Here is a 23,661-nt window from a genome sequence, read left to right on the forward strand (position 1 = left end):
TTCGATTAAATGACATGATTAGATAAATGATTCGATCAAATTTTTGGATTGGATAAGAACAATGACAAACTCATTCCTTGATAACCTCTAATCTTATGTTGGATTTTTATATTATAATAGTATATAAATTTTTATGTCTATTTTTTTCTTAGAAATTAAATAGGAGAGATCATGTCAAATTTTGTATTTTGCATATAATTGCGTGAAGATTTAGCAAGTACTATTAATAAATGTATTTATATTTTTAATAAATTAAATATATATTTTATTTAATATTTTTATTATAAAGTACTAGCAGAGAGATCAATTAAATATGATGATGGCTCAAATTAATATTTTCTTTTAAGGTGTACTATTTAAATTGGATGTGAAATAGAGAAGAAAAATGAACAGGATAGAAGTAAAAGAAAGACAAAAAAAAATGAAAGAAATGTGAGGGAAGAAATAAAATAAAATAGAGAGGACAAAAACGAGGGAAAGAAATAAAAATAATAGAGCAAAAAGTATGTTATTTTGAATGAATAGAAATAAGAAAGAAAGAAGTAGAAATTTTTCTCTCTAATTATTTTAGATGAGTGAGAGAGTAAGATTAAATAAATATTTTTATACTAATTAAAAATTAAATTTAACTAAAAATTATACTTTTTACTGTATTATTTTTCTCATTATTATGTTATTTACTATTATTTATTGTTTTTATGTTATAAACTTATTTTATTTTATTTTATTAGCTGAAACTGATCTCTCAAATTCTAGTTCTGCTTTTAGGACTCTTGTGGAATTTTATTTTTATTGTGAGATGAATTTGATATGCAATCCATAAAAAGATGAATTCGATGTGCAATGTACTCCGTATATAACATCATGGAAAATGTAACCATGGTCTTATTATGTCACAAATTTCATAACACATCTAATTTATGAGTATGTCACCAAAAAGAAATTTTTTTTTTTGAGTATCTCGTGATATTTTCTCATCTTCAACTGCTCCAACAAGCAATTTAACGCTTCACAATCACAACTCACAAGAGAGGATACAACTAAGTTAGAATCTAAAGTCTCAACACGTTAGTCCCTATGTCACACACACACCCAGTAAAGTACAAAACACCATGTCTTGCTCTGAGTCTGGACTATCTTAATCAAAGCTAACTTTAAAAGCACCCACAGAAAAACACACATCCGATAAAAAAAAAAAAAAAAAGAGACCAAACCAAAGCCAAGAAAGAAGAACATTAAAAAATGCGAATCCAAATGCCAAAATCATAGTGGCCATCTGCAAGATTTAACAGTTGTATAAATAGGTGTGGAGCCTACTGCGATTCCACCATACCCAAGTCAGATCCATTGCATCCTTCTTCACCCCATTTTCTGAACTTTGCAGGCACAATAAAAACGCTACCGTAACCAAATGAAAGATTCACAAGTCAAACCCAAAGATAACACTCTTTCTTTCTAAGGACTTAGCTACAGTTCCTGCACCCACCAACACTTGTTGATAAAGCTTGCCGCTTTTCCCTTCACTTTATCTCCTTTCCTTCTCTTTCTCAAATGGGTGTCCGAGTCTGACACCATAGTTTGTTTCTCACTTCACTGCACTCATTGGCTACATGTTCTTTTGGCATCTGTAGTAATGATGTGGTTCTTAATTTTCGTAAGTAGTTTGCTTGGTTTCCTTCTTGCCACTGTTACAGTGCTTGGAAATTTGAATGCTTGGATCATTTTGACCTTTGCAGAGAAAAGAGATTGCTTGAATGCTTGTGACTGTTACATGTACGGCATGGTGTTTCAGTTTCTCAGCCTAGTAAGTATTCAGATCTGAACCACATAACTGTAGTTTTGTCAACTAATTATTTTTGTAGTTGTGGATAGTGTTTTGTTATGTTTTATTTGTTTTTCCTCTCAATGATGCCTCCTTCCCTTGCTTTTAAATTTGGTTGGTGAATTACTTGACCACGAATTATGCGTTTTCAAGTGAGTGGAGCTTGTGCATTTCCGATTTTGGAGCCTATTGTAGTATTAACAACAGTAATGAATATCCCAAATTGATGCTACGTTTCCTCCGTGTCTGTTCGGTGTCAAAATCTTTTTTTGTAAAGTAAATATTCTTTTTAGGTTGACCATCTTGCTTCCTACCACTGGTAATTACTGTTTATGATTTGACAAATTTATCTTTTTGTTTTCTTTTTTGAAAATTTGAGATCTATAGAAGTGTGACTCAGATGATGATGGTGGCACTATCAACTTTTTTCTTGAAAGACTCAGACTTTGTCTGGCTTTTCCCACCTTCTTTTACTTTGTTCTTTCATATTACTAATTTGTAGTACCATAAACATACTTTGTTTTGCTTATTTCTGCAATATTGGAACATTGAATGATTGGAAATTTGGAATCTTCTGACTGATGAACTAATTGCCTCAACTTCACAGTACATCTTCCAATAAATTGTGTGTGCATGGGACATGGTATCTTCCATAATTGGGAAGCATTCACATACCATCTGCAACTGCAGTGATGGATATTCAAGAAGAGAGCTCCACCACACTTGGACCCTTGACAGCAATGAGTTCAAGGAACATGTCATCCTCATCTTCAGCTTTTTTTTCAGCTAATCAATCACCCTTCTTCTCTCCAAGATCATCATCATGTCAGTTATCAGAGTCTTTGCGACCTGATGCTCCCAGTGACAGAATTCATTCAGATGCTACTGCCCCCAGCACCAGTTCAGGGATTCCAGAACCAAAGTCTCTAGTGAATGTTGGATGCACCTTCTCTGAGGTGGTTGCATCTCCAGCTGGCTGTAATGCAGGTGATTTGCAGAACCTTGATCGCATATCTTCCTCAGTCGGCATCTCTAGTAGCACTGTATCTGGTTACTGCCATCCTTATGATGATGGTTATTCTGGACAGAAAGAGAAGAGAAGCAAGAAAGGCAGAAACAAAAGAACATCATCAACACCAGGTTCTACATCACTTTCTTCTTATAGACTAAAGAGTTGTGATGTCTTTATAGGATTACATGGTCGTAAACCTCCTCTAATAAGATTTGCCAATTGGCTGCGTGTCGAGTTAGAAATTCAAGGCATAAGTTGTTTTATATCAGATAGGGCTGGATGTAGGAACTCTTGCAAGCTTGGCATTGCAGAGAAAGCTATGGATGTTGCTTCTTTTGGGATAGTAATTATAACAAGGAAGTCTTTCAAGAACCCATACACAATTGAGGAGCTGCAATTTTTCTCTGGCAAGAAGAACTTGGTCCCTATATACTTTGATTTGAGTCCAGCTGATTGTCTTGTGAGGGATATAATTGAGAAGAGGGGTGAGATGTGGGAAAAACATGGAGGGGAGCTTTGGATTTTATATGGAGGGTTGGAGCAGGAGTGGAAAGATGCTGTTCATGGCCTCTCGCGTGTTGAAGAATGGAAGTTGGAAGCTCATGATGGAAACTGGAGAGATTGCATACTGAGGGCTGTTACGTTATTAGCAATGAAGTTAGGCAGAAGAAGTGTGGCTGAGCATTTGACAAAATGGAGGGAGAAAGTGAAAGAAGAGTTACCTTTCACTCGTAATGAGAACTTCATTGGCAGGAAGAAAGAGCTTTCTCAACTGGAGTTTATGCTTTTTGGTGATGTTACTGGAGATTCAAGGCAAGACTATATTGATATTAAGGCCAGACCAAAACGAAGGCATTTGACTATTGGTCGGGGCAAGAGTAGTGTGCTAGATGATAGACATATGGGAAACGGAAGTAGGGAGGAAAAAACACCAGTTCTATGGAAGGAGTCAGAAAAAGAAATTGAAATGCAAAGTATTGAGTTTTCTCGCAGGCACTACCGATCAAGGATCAAGTGTGGTGGAAAGTATATTAGGAGGAAAAGAGGAATGAAGATTGTGTATGGGAAAGGGATTGCCTGCATATCAGGAGATTCAGGAATTGGTAAAACAGAACTTGTTCTTGAGTTTGCTTACAGATTTCACCAGAGATACAAGATGGTCTTATGGATAGGTGGGGAGAGTAGGCATATAAGGCAAAACTATCTAAAACTCAGGTCCGTTTTAGAGGTTGATGCGAGTGTTAAGAATAGTTTGGAAAAAACTAGGATAAAGGGGTTTGAAGAACAAGAAGAAGCAGCTGTTTCTGGAATTCGCAAAGAGCTAATGAGAAACATTCCGTATCTTGTGATCATTGATGACTTGGAAAGTGAAAAGGATTGGTGGGATCACAAACTTGTGATGGATCTCCTCCCTCGTTTTGGTGGAGAGACCCATGTAATTATATCAACACGCCTTCCTCGTGTCATGAACTTGGAACCTCAAAAACTTTCATACTTATCTGGAGTTGAAGCAATGTCTCTAATGCTAGGAAGTGGCAAGGACTATCCAGTTGCAGAGGTTGATGCTCTGAGAACTATTGAGGAGAAGCTTGGAAGGTTAACTTTGGGCCTTGCCATTGTTAGTGGAATTTTGTCTGAGATACCTATAACCCCAAGCAGGCTCTTAGATACAATAAACAGAATGCCCTTGAAGGACATGTCATGGAGTGGTAAAGAAGCTCGCTCATTCAGGCAGAACACTTTCCTCCTGCAACTCTTTGATGTTTGTTTCTCAATATTTGATCATGCAGACGGCCCAAGGAGCTTGGCAACCAGAATGGTACTGGTAAGTGGATGGTTTGCACCTTGTGCAATTCCAGTTTCCTTATTGGCACTTGCTGCTCAGAAGATACCAGAAAAGCAAAAGGGGACTTGTTTCTGGAGAAAATTACTGCAATCCATAACATGTGGGTTCACATCCTCAAACACCAAAAAATCAGAATTAGAAGCATCTTCCCTACTGCTTAGATTCAATATTGCAAGGAGTAGTACTAAGCAAGGACATATCCATTTCAATGAAATCATCAAACAATATGCTCGGAAAAGAGAAGTTACCGGATCTGCGCAAGCAATGGTTCAAGCTGTTATCAGTCAAGGGTCAATATCTGAAAGCATAGAGCATTTATGGGCGGCATGTTTTCTGCTATTTGCATTTGGTCATAATCCTCCGGCTGTTGAACTTGAGGTTTCAGAGCTCTTATATCTTGTTAAAAAAGTGGTTCTGCCTCTTGCAATTCACACTTTCATTACATACTCTAGATGCACTGCTGCTATAGAACTTCTGCACCTTTGCACCAATGCCTTGGAAGCTGCAGACCAAGCATTCGTTACCCCGGTTGACAAGTGGTTCGACAAATCACTTTGCTGGAGGTCCATCCAGACTAATGCTCAGTTGAATCCTTGCCTTTGGCAAGAGTTGGCTTTGTGTAGAGCTACTGTGCTTGAGACTAGGGGCAAACTAATGCTAAGAGGTGCACAATTTGACATAGGGGATGATCTAATCAGGAAGGCTGTTTATATCAGGACTTCAATTTGTGGTGAAGATCATCCTGATACCATATCGGCTCGTGAAACATTAAGCAAACTCGCCCGACTAATTGCAAATGTCCAAATCCGCGCATCTATATAGATTTTATTTTGCATCTTGTAAGGAAACTCTATAATCATACAGGAAATTTTTAGAATAAAACTAGTTCTGTATACTGTTTCATGGAACTTTCAACAGCATATTTTAATAGTCTAATACGAGATACCATTTGGTTTAGAAACTACTCCTTCTCTTGGTTATCTTCACATGTTTATTTAGTGTGCCTCTTCATATATAAATATTATATTTCCCACTGTTGCACTAATTCTCACTATCTGGTGGTTCAAGGAGTTATCAATAGGATGCCACCATGTCCTGTATGCATACGGCTTCATATATTTTTGTTTGAGTAAACTATACAAACACTTTGACTGTGGAGTTTTTCTGTGCAGTTTGCATCCAATTCCTTATGCCCATATTGGTAATATCATAAAATTATATAGGTTATGTTAAAACTAAAAACATTATTGCCCCCACGCAGGATCGAACTACGGACCTTCAGTTTACAAGACTGACGCTCTACCACTGAGCTATAGGGGCTATACGTTAGCCTTCATTAGTGTTTATTATTTTATATGCTCATATAGATTGATGCATTTGGAGCTTTCCAGATACGAAAAATCACTAATTTACTATTTCCCCCCCTATTTTAATAAGAGTTCTTTAAAACGTTTTACTTGTATTTTATGTAAGTTATATCACCACAGGACCAAACATGCACCCGAAAAAATAATTATAATTTTTAAGCAAGACTCTTGCGTCTCCCTTCTATATAGATAAAAATATATTTCAAATCAAATTAAGATTTATCCATTTTAAGAATTCACCTCAATTTTTTTTAAAAACTTCATAAACCTTCTTTACAATTTTGTATTTCAAAAATATTTCTATTTAGGAAGATTTTTGTAAGTGTCTTAAAATAAGAAAAAAAAAGTCTGAAGTATTAAAGGAGAAAGTAAATATTTATTTCGCTAAAAACCCATACCGTGCACAATATGGTAGAAATGGTAAATAGATATTTTATTAAGACCCCTACCATGCACAGTAGGGTGTAAAGAACAAATTTGTTTATTCTTAACAAGTAAAAATATTTTATTGTGATTTTGAAATGACAAATGAGATAAAAAATAATGACACCCGATTCAAACAAAATCCCACGGTAATAAACACATTTGGTCAAGTTTTTCAGTCACACTAGTGGTAACTTGGGTTTGACTTTTAAATTTTTTTCAATTAGTATGTAATATGTAAATTCCACCATAAATACTCGTTGAGGTTGATGATCTTTCCTAACCTTACAAGAAATGTACCTTCTCCTATACATTTTTTGTTATCAAAGAAAAATGTATTATAAATTTTAATCTCCTCTATTGTTCAAAAATTTAATATAAACTCCCTTATTTTCAGTTTTTGTCCAGCAATTCTATTTAGTATTTTTTTTTACGTCAAATGACCTATTTAATCATTTATCTCATTTTTTTAATTTGATCCTATATCTTTTGAAAAATTTAATTTAGTTTTTTATTTAACTTTTTATTCAATCTAGCCATTTATATTTTTAAAAATTTATTTTGATTGTTCTTTTTTTTGTTTAGTTTGATCTTTTATCCTAAACGTCTTTAATCATTTAAGAATAAATTATTTTTTGTTAAAAATAAACTCGAGGAGAAACATGAATAAAAAAATATTCATTTTTAAATAATTGATAATATTAATTTTAAATAAACTGAAAGATCAAATTGAACAGAAAAAAATAAATAATCAAACTGATAAAAAAAATTAAAATAAAAGACCAGATAATTTTTTAAAAAAGATAAAAGATTAAACTAAGTCAAAAAAATAAAATAAATGACCAATTGAACTTTTAAAAAAAATCATTTTAAAAAAAAAAATAAACAATCAAATAGATCATTTAATCTATTTTTTTTTTAAGACAAATGATAAACCACTTAAAATTTACATCCAATCTGTCTTCTACGAAGGAATGTTTTCCTTCTCTATCTTCCAATCTTGCTCACCCTAAAAATTAAGAAAGATTGAGTTCTCACATATCCAAGAAACTTTCATCCTGGTGAGAGGGCACAAGTTAACTAGAAGTAATAAATGCATTCGTATGCCAAACCAGCTTGAGCCTTCAGAAATTGAATTTTCTAGTCACATAAACATCTAAATTATAAATCAATTTATTCAACCACCATGTAATTATAATAGATAGAAAGGTGTGAATTTTTCCTTCAACCTTAAGAACTTAGCTCTTCAAATTCCTGGACTCAATATCAAATCATATGATATCATGTACAAGCAAGACTGTAAATAAGGCAGGCATTGTATTTAAAAATCTAAGGATCAGGTTGGCCTACAATGGCGTCATCACTGGAGGCATAATCATCTTCACTCAGCTCATCATCACTAGAACTTTCTTCCTGTGCAGCTCCAACATCTTCTGGCTTGGCATATTTTTCACAATATTCTGTTCATTGGCTAAAAAAATTAATATATAGACAAAAGCAGGTGCATAGAATAGAACAACAGATTGAGATATGGTAGACATATTGTTTCTCCTGTCAGTCTTTTTAAACTAATGACTCGATGCTGGGTCCTAGAATTAAATATACTGTAACTTCTAGGTTTCTGTGACCATGATATACAATCCAGAAATACTCACCTATATGTGTAAGCACAAATTTTCTTCAATGATCAAACCATGCAAAGGAGAATGATATTAGAAGTGGTATACCAATGCCACACACCAAATAGAAGCTATAAATTTGAATGGAAGACAGAGTAAAAGCATAGCCAATGAAATTGAGTTGTTGGCATCTTATATTTATTTTTTGGATACTTGGTGTTGTTGGTTGTTGGTATCTTTCAAGCATTGCTTCTGAAGCTCAATATATCTTCCAATTAGTTAATTGTAAATCTCCAAGATTGTTTTGTCGGATAATTTGGTTCAACTTAATTTAAACTAGGTGCATGTTTGGCTCAACCTTTTTTTAAAGAAATAATCACTTGTTTTTGTTAGCTTTCTAAGATTTTTTTTTTATAAAAAAAAGCAACTATTTTCCGCTATACCAAACATGGGCTGGAACTCTTTCTGATGAGGATCTAAGATTCAACTGAAGCACAAGCAACCAGGAAGTTGTATGACTGTAAATTGGAAATTACTTGCTTTGATCATAAACTAAACCTGGAAAATGTTGAGTTTACATGTTAAATACTTTATATTAGCCCAGTTACCAACAAAATATTCAACATTATAGCATGAAAACACAAGGTACATGTTACCATTTGAGTATTGAAATTCAGAAAGTTTTCTTTTACACACCCAGTCTACACTGATTATTAGGGATTGATGGATGCCTAAGGGAGTAGGATGCATACATGTCATGCAATTTATTATTTATCAAAAACAAAAAATGAAGCAAGAAAAACGCAAGGCATGTTTGGTAAAATAGTTTAATTAAGCATTTATTCAACAAGTTCTTATTAAATGAGAGCTTATTCACATGCTTAACTGTAGAACTTATTGAAATAAGCTAAAATAAACTTATAAGAAGGTAGCTCAGCCTAGATAACCTCTTCCAAATGCCCAGTATATTAAATATAAAAATGCTAAGGCTTCTACATTATCAGTTAATTGCAAACTGAAAAATGAATTTGTGTAGGTGCAAAACCAAAAAGAAAGAATAATGCCAAAGCTCCCATCTGGAATCCCAACCTGAAAGCTTCGACTAGCAGATTAAACGTGGACAAGTGTGTTACTGCCGGAATGCTCATTGGCAAGTGAGGAGATAAAACATTCTAAATCTGTGGGGAAGTATTGGCAAATGGGCAATTGTTGTGCAAAAACATTTGTGTTTGATATCAAGTTTGTGCAAAATGATATAGAACACAAATCCTTTTGCACAAACTTGAACGTTGAACCTTCAAAGCTTTTTATTAACCATTTAATGATATTTCACTTCAATTGAAATTCGGTGAAAAATGACTGTAATTATAGTCAACAATAATGAAGAAAAATTCTAACTATTAACATGGATTACCAGAGCATGTAAGAAGCATTCTAGTTTTGTATTGAATAAACTTAATAAGGATTACTACCTTTGACTCTTTGTTCATATGTAGCATGATCTCGAATCATCAAGGCAGCAGCATCACCATTCAATGGATCTGATGCATTGGGGTACAGAAGAAGTTGAGGAAGAAACACCTCAAACACATTAACAAGGTCTGAAAGGAAATAAGAAAACTGAATTACCAAATTTTTAAGTAGTGGCAGTAACAAAGCAAGGCTAAATCAAATGCATGGCAAGTATGCATCCAATAAATTTTTTAAAATGTTGCTTACCAAACATGGGACTCCAAGTCTGGTTAATAACATCTAAGCAAACAGAACCAGACCTAAACATCAGAGAAAATCATATTAATGAGCAAGTGAGTTTTGCAATGTGTTTGTGCAACAGCCAATAGACTTCCCATGGAGCATAATTGTGCTGCTTAAATATGATATAAACAATGATTCAATGAAGCTATGGTTGCAGTGAAACAACTTACACCTCATCAACATTAGGATGGAAAATTTTGTTGACAAAGCCAATAGATGGAGACTTATAAGGATAAGCATCAGGTAGCTCCACCCTTACCTTCCACACACCACCTTGATAAGGACCTGCACATGATTCCCATAAAAGTGAAAATGAGAAAAAGGAAACAACTTAGTCCAGTTCCACCTTTGCAGTTAACTAGAGATATAGATCCTAATGCAATTCATCCTCATTGAAGAAAATAGCCAAACAATTAAACAACAACGTTAAAAGTCGCACCAAATAGAACAACACCAATCTCTCAACCAGGAATTGAAAACAAAAAATAAATTGACAAAAAGATGCAAATTTACTGTCTTTGGGTCCGTGGAATTCCACAAAGAACTCTTGCATGCCATCGTTGATCGTCTCCACCTTGTAATCACTCATCATCCTGGTGATGACCTGATCCATGTCAATCCAACACACCCCAAATGGAAAAAAGACAACAAATTTATACAAAAGAACACTTTATGAAATCGAAAATACAAAAACAATTCCGAAAAGATCACAGACAGCTTCATCAAGTCCATGTCTCGACGTTTGCTTGGGGAAGACATTGTTTCTCTCTCTGTCTTTGCCTTTTGTTCTTTGTGTGTGTTGCTGCCTCACACACAAACTCTGGGAATAATAGTAATATATACAGGAAAGTGTGAAACGCTTGCTTCACAGTCCACAAATGCACAAACCCAAACAGGCTCACGACCCAAACCAACAACTCATACCTCAGTGTCAAAAGGAAAATTTGGTGACCTCGCTGTACAATAGTGCAGTAAGTTATTGAGTTACTTGGAATTAAATATAAAGAATATTTATATTGATTTACTTTTTACTTTTGAAAAAAAAAATATAGAGATGGCAATGAAAATATTCTAGAGATATCCTTTCCATGTGCTAGTTAGATGCCCTTTCACTTGACCATTCATTAATGACACTTTGTTATGTGCATGAACGACAACATTCTTGATCATTACTAGCTTTATTTGATTTTTCTTTTTCAAGTTTTATTGAATATTTTAAAAATCAAAACGGGTAAAAAAAAACTTCCTTATTTCAAGATAAAGGAAAATTACAAACATCAAACTAAAATGTGCAATAGAATTATTTCTTATATAAAAATTACAATAAATTATTAATTACTTTTTTTCTCTTTTTTTGTTTGTTTAAATCACATGTATCTTTCACTTAACATAAATTATATACCTAACTTAAAATTATTGAGTTAAAACAATCTCATGTTAGTTAATTTCCGTGTTTGACAGTTGATTATTAATTATTACTTTATCATACAAAATATAAATTTATCACCAAGTCACGTGCTTAAAGTTTAAAATTGAGTCACACTATTATTATTAAATATTTTTTGTTGGTTGAGATAATGTTATTCTATTTGGTGTAACTTTTATTATTGTTCAATTCTTTGGTCATTTTCTTCAACGAGGATGAATTACACTAGGATCTATTACTCTGTTTAGCTTCAAATTTCATGTTCTGTTTACTTTCACTCTTCTCATAATCATGTGCATTACCAAGGTTGTGTGGGGAGGGTAAGGGTGGAGCTACCTAATGCTTATCCTTATTGATGTGATGCATTTATTATCAAAGCCCGATTAAGGAAATTTATATATTCTTTATAAGACCATACATAGAAAAATTGGAAGCCTTTCTTTTAAGAATATTATTACCTGGCTAACAAACATTTTTATTTGTTTGTTTGGAGGAAGGGCTGTTCTTTTAAGTTCCAAATACCAATCATATACAAAATTGAGGCTTTATTCAAGGGGTTCTCATGGGATGGGAATGAAAAAGTTTCGGGGGTGACATGGGACATGGTGTATTGGTGTGCAAAGAGTGTGAGGTAGGTGTGTTGGGAATTAATGATGTATCAATTAATTAAGAAGTTGAAGATGTTCAATATAACTCGGGGAAGTGACGGTGGCGAATGCTTGTGGAAGAAGAGAGTCTACAAAGTGTTGCGCCAGTTTATATAGGAGATGGGTGGGAGGATATGGAGTGGTAGAAAGGGGTATTTTTGGTGGCAGGACTTGTGTGGTGTGGAGCATGGTGGAAATGACTAATGAGGTTTGTGAAGGAGTGAAATTGGTCATGGAGGAGAGAGTTATTTTAATGGGAACTAGAAATGGTGGAATCTCTTCGACAGATAAGGGGCAATTGTGGGTTGGTACATAGAAGACCAAACATATGGAGATGGACAAATGACACATTGAGAGTTTATACTGATAACTTAGCATCTAAGCTACTTATGTTTTGTAGAGGGAGAAATGGTAGTAATGGGGATAATAGGCTGGGCGAAGGTTTGGAATAAGGTGGTCCCATCGAAGGCGTCTATGTTGCATGGAAATTGATTAAGAATAGAGTTTCTACGAAAGATAATTTAAAGCATAGGGATACTGGTTGATGATGAGGGATTGCGTGTAGGATGTCACTAGGAAGTGAAATTAGCAAATAATTTGTTTCATAAATGCTTATTTTTTTGGCAAGTGTGGGTAGAATTTCAAAGGTGGTTGGGATATTACACTGCTACGAAATGAAGTGTTACTATAATTTCTACAATTTATGGAATTGTTAGGTGACCCAGGCATTGGTGGAGGATGGTGGCAGGTGATATGTTTTGCTGTGGTGTTGGCTTTGTGGGAAGCTCAAAATGGTATTGTGTTTGAGAACACGGATATGCAGATTATGGGTATTGTAGAATCTGTAAAAATCAAGTCTTGGAATTGGCTTAGAGTGAGGAAGAAAGGTTTTGCATACTTTATGGGCTCTTGGTTTTAAAATCCCTTAGCCTGTATAAGTATCACTGGATAGCAGATACGAGGTGGATGTATGGGGTGTGATGGATGGTAATGAGTGGGGAGAAATTATGACCAATTTCAGGGTGCTGAGAGACAAACGATGATATTCAAAGACGAAGGCTCAATTCTCCAATATGTGAGAGACGACACTGTTGTTGGGGATTTTATGTTCGTCAAAGACAAAAATTGTGTGGAGTAGGAAGGCTTGAAGTATGATACAAATATCATTGAACTTTGTATGTTTGGGTGGCTGGTGGAAGCTTATAAATCTGTGATTTTGAGACAACAGTTTTAATGCAATAGCAAGGCACGATTTGCAATGCTGCAGAATTGACAGGGATTGTGATTGGTTGCTCGCGCAAAGTATTTTAAGCTTCTACATGTAATATTTGTAAATGATAAGGGATAAAGTTATTTTTGGAGTAATTTTTAAAAAGATACTTTTTATTCTCACCATTTGTTTAAAAGAAAATTTTAAGTTCTAGTTGGTTATTCCATTGTGAGCCACAAATATCTTGCATTGCATGTAGGATAAATTTTAGTGGGGTCTAAGACGTTGAGATTTAAATAAATTAGCAAACCTGGTAAACAAAGTTATAAACTGGATCGAACTAATGCTCACGTTAGGAATCTTAGGTGAAATTGAAAGAAACTTAATTTCAATGCCTTTCGCAATTACATCAAACTTTTGTTGAATTCTTGTATCTTTTATTTTAAAACTAAAAAGATCCAAAAATATTGTTCATTACGTGATATATAATTTTTAGTTACTATATCCATAAAAAAATCAAATTCAAATCTTCTTATTAGAATTATTTTTTAAAATCGAATCAACATCTAATCCCTAAAATAATATTCAGACTAAATCGTCTTATTATTACTTACAATGACTCGATACACTAGTCCAAGTCCCATCATAAAATAATTTTTGCTTTAATGGAATTCTTAATTTCTGATTAAACATTTCAAAATATTACTGTTTTGAATAAATAGTAGACTTAATTAAAACTTAAAAAGACTAAACTGAAACAGAATAAATCTAAAATTTATTTTTATTTGTTTTCATTTTCTTCTTCCTCATCTTCTACCCCATTTTTTCTCTATTAATTTTGTTCCGAAAACGGTTAAGCATAGGAATGCAAAACATGATTTTGTCTAATCCTGACTTAGAATCCATAAAATGGGATAGAGAAATGTGGGGATCAGTTCTATTTCTTATGGAAAGAAAGACACGCTTGTTATAGCCAGGCGAACAAAACAAGGAAATAAGATAAACGATAGACTACATGATATAAAAGAACAATCAATAGCCAAGGTATCAAAAACATAAAAGCCATGCTTCCATGTGTTTTTCTTCCTAATGAAAAAAAAGAAAAAAAAAGAAAAGAAACAGGCCCCTTAACTCTCTCCTCCTTTTTATGGATTCTAAGTGATGAGATTAGACAAAAATAAATTTACATTCACCCATACTTCAAAGAAAAAGTTGTTCAATTTGAAAGTCAAAACATGTGACGAATAAAAATTATAAATTTAATTTACAAAATAGTGACCGGAAAGTAGAAACATAAAATTGAAAGCATTAGCTCACACCAAAGAACAAGTTTTATAGCACGAATGGTACAGCCTCCATGAAGCATCATGTTAAACTGCTATTTCAACCAACAAATACAACCATCTCCAACAAAATTAATAGCAGCCTCAGCAAGTTCTTCATTATGGGTAGACAAGACTCGAATACATGTCCATATTTGCTTCCAAGTTCCAACAGTAACCTCCCTAAATTATACAAAATTTTTCTGGTACAAGTAATGCATTCACCACTGATCATGGAGGAAGAGTTTTATAAAAGTTTGCCTCAGGAAAATATTTTCTCAAGCTCAAAGTGGCTCAGATCCAATTATCAAATTTACACTCTAATTTTGTCTATTCGAAATCTGTGCACTGCTTGTTCAGAGAACATTCCAGGAAATCATCATCAGGACCCTTGACGGCTTCCATCCCAAAACCATCGCTAAAAGATCCAAATTCTACTTCATCATCATCACTATCAACGCTCTTTGGAGACACCCGATTCTGATAGGTTCTTAGTTGAATAAGAAATACATTGAAGTAATAGCTCACCAAGTTTCTTCTTGTTTTCTTTGGAAAGTATTTGGATGGATTGTTCCAAAAATATTTATTTTTGGAGGGAATATTTGATTTCATGATATCCTTAAATCTCTTTTCTTCTTCAGTTGTCCATTGAAGTGAAACTTCCTCACCCATACGATCAAATCCCCAACGGTAAAATTCAGAACCCAATTCAAGCTTCAATTTCATCCTATTTTCAGCAATATGTAATCTAACACATTCAACAGAACCATGAAATTCACAGCTACACTTTTCTTGTCTTCCTTTCCCAATATCTGTTTCCGTAGCATGTTCTGTGTCATTTTTCAAAGTCCATACTTGTGTGCCCAACCATTTAGAGTCACTCTCAGAAACTACACCAGTCCATTCTGGGACTTCTGCTTGAAAACGAGGACCCACAGAAACTTGCTTTTCGAGAGACTCATCCCCAGATGGTTCAGCTATTGTTTTTGTGGTCGAAACATCTAGTGTTTCAGTTGTTTTCTCCGGAGGACATTTTTCTGCCTCCATATTGTGTGAGCCTGCCAATCTATTTCCGTTGGGGGAACATGGATTGCAGCACGAGCACGACCGAGATTTAACAAAGGAAGGCAGCCTTTCACTGCATCTCAATTTTCCTGTAGCAGGGCGACCAAAAGCAACATGATCCTCATACATAGCAGGGTGCATCTTCTGTTTCTGCAAAACATACAATTATCCAGAAAATTGACAGACTTTTTCCACATACCACTAAAATAAATTTCTCATCATCCTGTCTTCTAGCAGAAGCATTTATTATTATTTCAATACCAAAGCAATATCAATTACAGTGATTCCTTGAAGAATTTATGATCAAAGTTATGAGAAATTATAAGAATTAGATACATTTTGAACTTGTTCATTTCAAAACTATCAATCACTTCTCCTGTATCCATAAAAGTGGCAATTAACAGAAGCTTAGAATGGCATAAAAAGATACAATTACAATAACAAACAAGCCTTGTCTCACTAGGAGATGTTAGTTACATTGATCAAACGCCATTATGTTCGTGGGAGCGGATCGTCTCCTGAGAGTAAAAAACATGAGGAAATAATGTTGAAAGATCTCACCCCGTTCATTTGTTTTAAAAACACCCAAAACTGATGTTTTAGGCTTTGTGCAATCTAAAAATTTCCCTCTTTTTCTTCCGTTTCCCTTTTATTCAACTACTGTTACTTCACCCGCCATTGACAAAACAGAGAGGGTGGGGGTTATGTGAAAAAACCATTGTTCAGCAATAGTACACTCTTATTCCCGTGTCAGGTCCCTTATCAAAGGCTTGAAAGATCACACTCAATGGATCATTCTATTTCAACCTGTTGCAGAGCACATGGAGTTCTCTTCATGTTCAGATTGATGATTATGATTCACAATCAATTACAGAACATGAAAAAAAATATAAAACTGTACAATTTTTTTTAACCACAAAATAAGTTACATAAAATTGCTTCTAGTGTACCGCAATTCATGCCGCAAGGGAACTAATTGCTGGCTTTGAGAAGGAGAGAGCCCGTTTTGAGGATGTTGCCAATGAGATAGAAATTGGAGGGAGCCAAATGGAGAGAAAACGGAGGTTGGAGAGGGAGAGAAACATGTCTAAGAGATGCTCCACCTCATTCATGAACAGGGGGATGTTATGCATCGCGATAGTGAGTTGCGGTGTGCCGTCATTGAGGTAAAGGGATGGGGGTAAGAGAAGTGAGAGATTTTCAAAATGTTAAAAACCTAAAACGACGTCAGTTTTGAGTGTTTTTAATTTGAGCTTTTGATTTGTTTTTAAATGGAATGTTTAGTATTGCTGAACAATGGTTTTTTCACATAAACCCCATCCTTTCTGTTTTGTGAATGATGGGTGAAGTAACAATAGTTGAATAAAAGGGAAATGGAACAAAAAGAGGGAAATTTTTAGATTGCACAAAGCCTAAAACGACATCAGTTTTGGATGGGTGTTCTTAATTTGAGCCTTTGATTTGTTTTTAAAATGAATGGACGGGTGAGATCTTTCAACATTTTTTTCTCATGTTTTTTTTTTACTCACGGGAGAGGATTTGCTCCCCATGTTCGTGTTTATAGACGAACAGATGGTGTGGTGACCTATGGCAGACAAAATAAAATAATATATATGTAGATAAAAATAAGGTGGCGGTATAAATATTAAAATCAGAAATTAAATATTAAAAATGAAATAAAGAACAATTAGAGAATAATCAATGAAAACAGAGTTGAAAAACAGAAATAAACAGAATGAAGAATAGGGGTGTCAAATCGGGCCCGGCCCATTCTCCAAAAAAGCTGGGCTGAGCTGGAATTTGAGACCTGTAAACCGTTTAGGCCCGCCCCGTTTAGCCCGCAAGCCCGGCGGGCTGGGACGAGCCAGCCCACGGGCTAGTGCTTTTAAAAAAAAAAAGATTATGGACTCTGAAATGGCCCAAATGCACTCTCGCAATCCAAATGACCCAAACGCACGCAAGCCAGACCAGACCCTCACGGCCTCTTGAATTGAATCTCATTTCTCATTCTCTTGAATCTCTTCTCTCGAGCCCTCTCTCGACCCTTATTCTCATTCTCTTGAATCTCCACTTACATGGGAAATGAAGGTTGAGGAAGTCAAGAGAAAGTTGTATGAACTTTGGAATTTTTATGCACCCAAACCCAAAAGTTCTTCTTCTAGTGTTAAGCCACCATCCTCAAGTCAGGACTTTGGTCTCTTTGATGTAAGTTCTAAAATTCATATATGTTTTTAAAGAATTACTAAAATTCAATATTAATTTTTTTCATTATTATGTATGTTTATCACTTTTTTTTATTTGTTACATTAAGATTTAATAGAGTACAAGGAACAAGTTGCTAGTGATAGTGGAAAGTCTCAACTTGATACTTATTTGGAAGAAGCGGCACTGAACATGCATTTTACAGCACATATGGATGTACTTGATTGGTGGGAAACTAATAGTCCAAGATTTTCGCATCTTTCTATTAAGGCTTGTGACTTGCTGAGCATACCAGCTACAACTGTTGCATCTGAATCTGCGTTTAGCATTGGATCTCGCATCCTCAACAAGTATAGAAATCGCCTCTCATCCGATTGAGTGGAAGCAATTATTTGTACTCGCAATTGGAAGCATGGCTTCAATGAGGGTAAAGAACTTCGTTATTTATTTTATATTATTTTGGTAATTATTTGTCACTTCTCACTTCTTCTTTTTTTATAGATGATGATGATTTGTTTGATGAAGATTCAATTGTGAAGACAACTTCCTCCGAGGGTGCATCCAATGTTGTTGATGTGGATTAGAGGCACACAAGATGACAAGGTCATCTAGATTCTAGATATTGAAGTTTGTGATAGGTTTTATTCTTTTATTGCTTACTACTAGTATATTATTATTTTTAGTTATAAAAAATTATAAAGAGACAAGAGTTAGATTAAAAATTGATGTTACCAACAATGATAAAGGACAATGCAAAATTGATGTTACCAACAACGATAAAGGACAATGCAAAATCTGAAAATAAATAAATAAATAAATTGGCAGGCTGACGGGTGGCCCACGGGCCAGCTTGAAATGGGTCGGGCTCGAAAAGGTAGCCCGTTTTGCTTGGCGGGGCGGGCCAAATCGGGTCGGGTCGGCCCTTATTGACAACCCTAATGAAGAATGATTAAAAATAGAAACAGAAATAAAAGAATAAAGAATAATCAAAGAAACGAAAGGTGGTGGTATAAATATTAAAAAATAATTAAAAAGCAGTATAAATATTAAAAAATTAATTTAAGTATAATGTGTATTTATAATATGGAAAAGAGAATCAATATTGATTACAAGATCAGTCAATTACCACTTAATAGGAAAATAGAATATTCTAATAATAAATATAATATCAAGAATAATATCAAAACATAGTCTCACACTTTCCTTCAAGCTGGAGCATATGTGTGATATGAGCCAAGCTTGTTACAAATTGGTAAACTTGATAGAAACTAAAGATGGTTCGGAGGCAGGCAAAGAAGGCCCGCAGTGAAGATGAAGACCAATGTTACGCTTGTCAGAGATGTGTAGCACATCATGTGCGTGAACTTCACACGCCAAGGTCCTGCTAGGGCTGCGTGTGGCGGTGTTTTGAGTTGGTTGCACACGTGAATGGTGTCGCGGTCTTTGGCAATGGCGATGGGTACTATTCACCCGTGAAAAAGCAAAAAGGTCAACCAGGGACACCTTGAGACGGAGGGAGAGAAGATTAGTGCAACATTGGTCAAAGATGCATCACGTGTCATGTGTGTGAAAGTCACGCGCCAAGGCCCTGCACGGGGTCACGTGCGATGATGTTTTGAGTTGGCTGCGCACGCGGAAGCATGACGATCTTTGGAAAGGTCACCGGAAAAGCTTAAACATGTTGTTGGAAAGAGATGAAGCACGATGGTTCGGTCAATGGATTGTGGGTCAGCCAAACAGGGACAAACTAAGGCCAAACAAGTTCATCAGAGGAGAAGGAGCACAACAAGGAGGTCGTCGGAGAATGGGTCTTGCGAAAACAACATCATGTGCCAAAAAGGGGATTGCACATGAGCATGATGTGCTGAAGTGTGGTGGCAGAAAAGGTTGCAGTCAGCGGCGTTGGGTTTGCCAGGGAGAGGCACTTCTAATCAGAGGGTCACACCAGCGAGATAGCAGCGCGGGAACAGTGTAAGCGCGCTTGCAGCATGCGTGTTACTGTTCATGTGAAAGGAACGCTGCGGCGAAAAGGGGGAAAATCGCCGAAGAGAGGAACAGTTAGCATAGAGGTCCACCAGGGACATTACTGTCCCCGGTGGAGCACGATTTCCGTTATTCCTGTGTCAAGAATAACTCGTGCTCTGATACCATATAACCTATTTTAATGATAAAAACAATAATAAAATGGAGAATAATATTTAATGAGAACAGAATATTTGATTCACTAAGCTATTATAATGAGATTTTGAGATCAAAGAAAATGTTAGACGAGTGCAGAAGGAACACTTTCTTTCCTACACAGAAGAACAAGGAAGATATTCAGAATTGTGTTAACTATAAAGGGATGAACTTTAGAGTCACATTGTCAAAAAAGGCGATTGACCAATAGATTAACATAAGAGACTAAGATTGCGAAGAACCAATTAGGTATTATGTTCATGCATATATATCATTTACAGGTTTTCTAAGATTATTTTTATAATTAGGTAAACTCTTACGAGTTTAAAAGTCGAATCTAGAGAGGTTCCACAAGTTTATGTAAACTCGAATTTGACAACCTAGGTTCGCAAGCTAAGATTTTGGATAGTATGTATAGTTAATATACAAACTAATGGATTGAGATCATATAATTATTACCTAGGCAGAATTAAGCACACCATAATGCTTAATAAATAAACTAAAATGATAACTATCTATTCAAGCAAAGCATGCTGATTTGCTTCAAGATAAGAAACAAAAAAGTCCTATGGATAAGATAATTTTGGGCATTGAAGTTATACCTGCAAAGAAGACGATCCACTGTTTGGTTCTTCATGCTGTCTCAGTGATAGAGCCTCTCTTGCCCTCAGAAATTGACCAAAAAAGTCCTGGCCATTATATTCCTTCCACTTTGATGGTTTAGGTATTGGTTGAGTTAAAGGATCAAGAGGATGCTTTGCAATATGCTTCATCCAGTTTAGCATGCCAAATAATACATCCCGTTTGCGTTTGCGCGGGTTAAATTCCTTCTCAGCACCTTCTGCACCCAAGGTAGCAGGATTGCCCTTAATGCCATTGGCGGATTTTTCATCATTATCACCTTCAATGCGTTGGACATCCTTGGATTTATTATTTTGGTCGTTGGTGTCCAACAGATTATTACCATTCTTGTGGTTAACCAAATCAGCATTTTTCTTTTTTTTAATTGATTTTGACTTGACAAGTCTATCATCATCTTTGTCCTTTAGATTTGAACATAACAGGGCTCTAAACTCTTTCTCAATATCCAAAGGCAACAACTTTAAACCCCAATCACACCCATGGTTCCCATTTTTTAAATTCTTCTCTTCAAAAGTTTTCTTGAGCCACCTCTCGAAATCATTCAGATACTTGTCAAAAACTAATTTTACAGACCAGCAAACCACAGGGTTCAAGCCCAATTCCTTGGTCACAGAACCCCACAATCCTTTCTTCGACACTCGGGCATACCCACCTCTTTCCTTCACCAGGGAGAACAGTTTGTACAAATCCAGCTGTTGACCGTCGACTAAAACCGGCAGAGGTCGAACACCATCCATGGAACAACTATCCTTCAGGTAAGCAGGGAAAAGTTGGTAGAACAAGTACTTCTGTTTAAGTTTGCCATGGTCAGCACCATTATCCACGTGGTCCTTTCCAGGGCAACAAACATTTCCAGGAAATGCACCAACAGTTTCAACTCCTCCAAGGCAATCTAAGGAAGACCCATTTGAGAATGTCGGCCATTCTTCCATGAACTTCGATTCCCTACTTCGATGCTTGATGTGTTTCGGTTAAAAATCAAGCGTGTGGAAAATACACACAAAAATCCTAGGTTGCCATCTTCTAAAAGCTGATCACACAACCACAGACTAAAATTAACTGAGGGAAAAGCTTGCCAAGAGAGAACAATTACACATAGTGATGATAAATTGATCTGGATGCACAAAATGGGAAAGAATGTAAAAGGGATGTGAACATTTGCCGGTTCTATTGGCGGATTTACCTCACGATCACGCCACGCCTATGGCTGGAAATCGGGGAATTACAGGATTGTACGAAAGGCAAGGGGGAGATACAAGATCGAGGTTGGAACCTGGAAACAGAGAGTAGGGAGCATTGATCAATGGCGGAAACTGAACCTAGCTCTGAATGAATGTTGCAGGCGGAAATGGAAATGGAGACGGTAGAAGAAGGAAGCACAGAGCTGGTTGAAGAAGCGGCTAAGAAATACAACGCGTCACCAAAGGGGCAAATTAACGGAATAAAAGCCCCCTCCTCTTCTCTCTGGGGTATATTTTCTTAGTTTCCTCCACTATGAACTACTTGGAGAAACACATTCATTTAAAACAAAAATCTAAAGAAAATGCTAACATATTATACCTAGGGTTAGTAGATTTTATGGGCTGGACCCTAGTAGTCCAATCCATTAATGTATATGTTCTATTCGATTTGAAAAGCTTCTTCTAATTTATATCTTTCTTTTTATGTTTTTTTATAAATAATGAGTATTCTAGAGAGATAATTTTATTTGAGTTGTAAGATTATTAGGAATGATGAATTCTTTCTTTAAATATTTGACATATCTGCATGCTCGAAATTTAATCTCGAAATCAATATTTAAGCTAAAATAATTTTATATCAATTGATTAATATATTTGATGATTACTTCTTTTTATACTTTTTTGCGTCTTTTTAACTTTTTTGTTATTTTTTTACAAAATTACTCCTTGCATAAATTAGTTTTTGTAACATAAAATTATATAATTGTATCCTTCCATGCATTCTGCTTGGTCGGTGACATGTTCCTCCACTGACATCTTTAAGAATATTTCAGTTATATTATTTTATATCTTATATATAAGTATGTTAACTTATTTTGATTTGTCTAATATTTTCGTCTCATATCTTATTTATCAAGTTATTCAAAACAATTAAAAAAAATAAAACGTCAAAATTAACAAATTTAAATGTATTAATATGAATATTTTATTTAACAAGTTTTACAACTCATAGAAGTTATTAAATTATTTAATAGAAAATAATATGATAAATAAATTAACTACATTACGAAAACTAATTTCTGTATGAATACAAAAGTTTCTATATGAATACGTAAACTGTAATTTTTGTTTGGTTGTACATTATTAAAATTCTTTTTTTAAGGGTATTTTCATAAATAAAAATACAAATAAAAATTTAAAAAGTGCAAAGAGTAAAAAGGAAGTATGAATAGCATCAACCTTTTCATATCGATTTGAACCCACTTATATTTTTAGTGTGCCGATTGGATAATCTCTAAAATTGTGATAAACCATGATGAGATGAATGAATCAACCTTGATTTAGACCAATTTTTACATGTTTAGATTGTTTTCAAAATCATGATAGAATCAATTATGATGCATTAAAATTATGGTAGAGTTGAAACAAGTAGGAATATCTTCTACTTCTACTAAAAATCAATTCTATAAAAAATGCAACACCAAATGCACACTAGCTCTAATTCTCCTCATCCTTGTTGACTTCGATTCAACCCAATCCCCAAAATGAGAGGTGGGTGGGAAATTTGTATTTTTAAATAAGAAGTATCAAAGTGAACAAAAAAAATAAGATAAATGACTAAACAGGTCATTTGGCCTAAAAGTTATTAAAAAAAATATTTTGCTAAAAGTATCAAAAATTGTTGGCAAGAGTGGTTCCACATCTGATTCCCTTAATCAAGTATGAGGTTCGATTCCCGGCTTGGAACATGGAGTGACAAATGGAAGTACCACTTTATCCCAAAAATGAACCGAACTCAATGGAAGGGGTATTACACCTCTTGATTATAAAAAAAAAAAAAAAACAGTATTATGCTAAAAGTTACTCTTAAAGTGACTTAATCCACACTCCTATATAATCTTACTTTTTATGCCAAAAATTATACATACAAATTGCATATAAAAA

General features: G+C 34.9%; 3 protein-coding genes and 1 non-coding gene across 5 annotated transcripts; 1 reads left to right on the forward strand and 3 right to left on the reverse strand.

Annotated features, from left to right (window-relative positions):
• Positions 1-1,201: 1,201 nt before the first annotated feature.
• Positions 1,202-5,644, forward strand: LOC114413392. Its single transcript, XM_028377777.1, has 3 exons — positions 1,202-1,654; positions 1,737-1,804; positions 2,430-5,644. The coding sequence occupies exon 3, from the start codon at positions 2,515-2,517 to the stop codon at positions 5,500-5,502; it is 2,988 nt and encodes a 995-aa protein (XP_028233578.1). The 5' UTR covers positions 1,202-1,654; positions 1,737-1,804; positions 2,430-2,514; the 3' UTR covers positions 5,503-5,644.
• A 284-nt stretch (positions 5,645-5,928) lies between these two features.
• Positions 5,929-6,000, reverse strand: TRNAT-UGU. The gene has a single exon. It is a non-coding gene; the product is annotated as a tRNA-Thr (tRNA).
• A 1,586-nt stretch (positions 6,001-7,586) lies between these two features.
• On the reverse strand, positions 7,587-10,807 carry LOC114413393 (ubiquitin-conjugating enzyme E2 5-like). 2 transcript variants are annotated; one of them, XM_028377779.1, is made up of 6 exons: positions 10,560-10,807; positions 10,358-10,437; positions 10,015-10,129; positions 9,809-9,861; positions 9,562-9,690; positions 7,587-7,930 (listed from the first exon to the last, which is right to left on the reverse strand). In XM_028377779.1, exons 1-6 carry the CDS (start codon positions 10,601-10,603, stop codon positions 7,800-7,802), a joined length of 552 nt encoding a protein of 183 aa, XP_028233580.1. In that variant the 5' UTR covers positions 10,604-10,807; the 3' UTR covers positions 7,587-7,799. The 2 variants fall into 2 exon arrangements, with proteins under 2 accessions (XP_028233580.1, XP_028233581.1); XM_028377780.1 differs by having other exon boundaries at positions 10,358-10,448; positions 10,560-10,806.
• A 3,487-nt stretch (positions 10,808-14,294) lies between these two features.
• On the reverse strand, positions 14,295-22,068 carry LOC114413394 (AT-rich interactive domain-containing protein 2-like). The gene is made up of 3 exons (XM_028377781.1): positions 21,720-22,068; positions 20,497-21,566; positions 14,295-15,664 (listed from the first exon to the last, which is right to left on the reverse strand). The coding sequence occupies exons 2-3, from the start codon at positions 21,466-21,468 to the stop codon at positions 14,780-14,782; spliced, it is 1,857 nt and encodes a 618-aa protein (XP_028233582.1). The 5' UTR covers positions 21,469-21,566; positions 21,720-22,068; the 3' UTR covers positions 14,295-14,779.
• Between the last annotated feature and the right edge of the window lie 1,593 nt (positions 22,069-23,661).

The sequence above is a fragment of the Glycine soja genome, chromosome 5 (assembly GCF_004193775.1).
Source record: "Glycine soja cultivar W05 chromosome 5, ASM419377v2, whole genome shotgun sequence".
Lineage (NCBI taxonomy): Eukaryota > Viridiplantae > Streptophyta > Magnoliopsida > Fabales > Fabaceae > Glycine > Glycine soja.

Bases quoted from the DNA above. Each gene is read 5' to 3' on its own strand.
- LOC114413392 (XM_028377777.1), top strand. From the start codon at position 2,515: ATGGATATTCAAGAAGAGAGCTCCACCACACTTGGACCCTTGACAGCA.
- LOC114413393 (XM_028377779.1), bottom strand. From the start codon at position 10,603: ATGTCTTCCCCAAGCAAACGTCGAGACATGGACTTGATGAAGCT. The intron at 10,130-10,357 runs GTAAATTTGCAT...AATCATGTGCAG, and splicing joins ATTCCACGGACCCAAAGACA to GTCCTTATCAAGGTGGTGTG. The intron at 9,862-10,014 runs GTAAGTTGTTTC...TCTGATGTTTAG, and splicing joins CATCCTAATGTTGATGAGGT to GTCTGGTTCTGTTTGCTTAG.
- LOC114413394 (XM_028377781.1), bottom strand. From the start codon at position 21,468: ATGGAAGAATGGCCGACATTCTCAAATGGGTCTTCCTTAGATTGCCTT. The intron at 15,665-20,496 runs GTATAACTTCAA...TATGTTTTGCAG, and splicing joins GTGGATCGTCTTCTTTGCAG to AAACAGAAGATGCACCCTGC.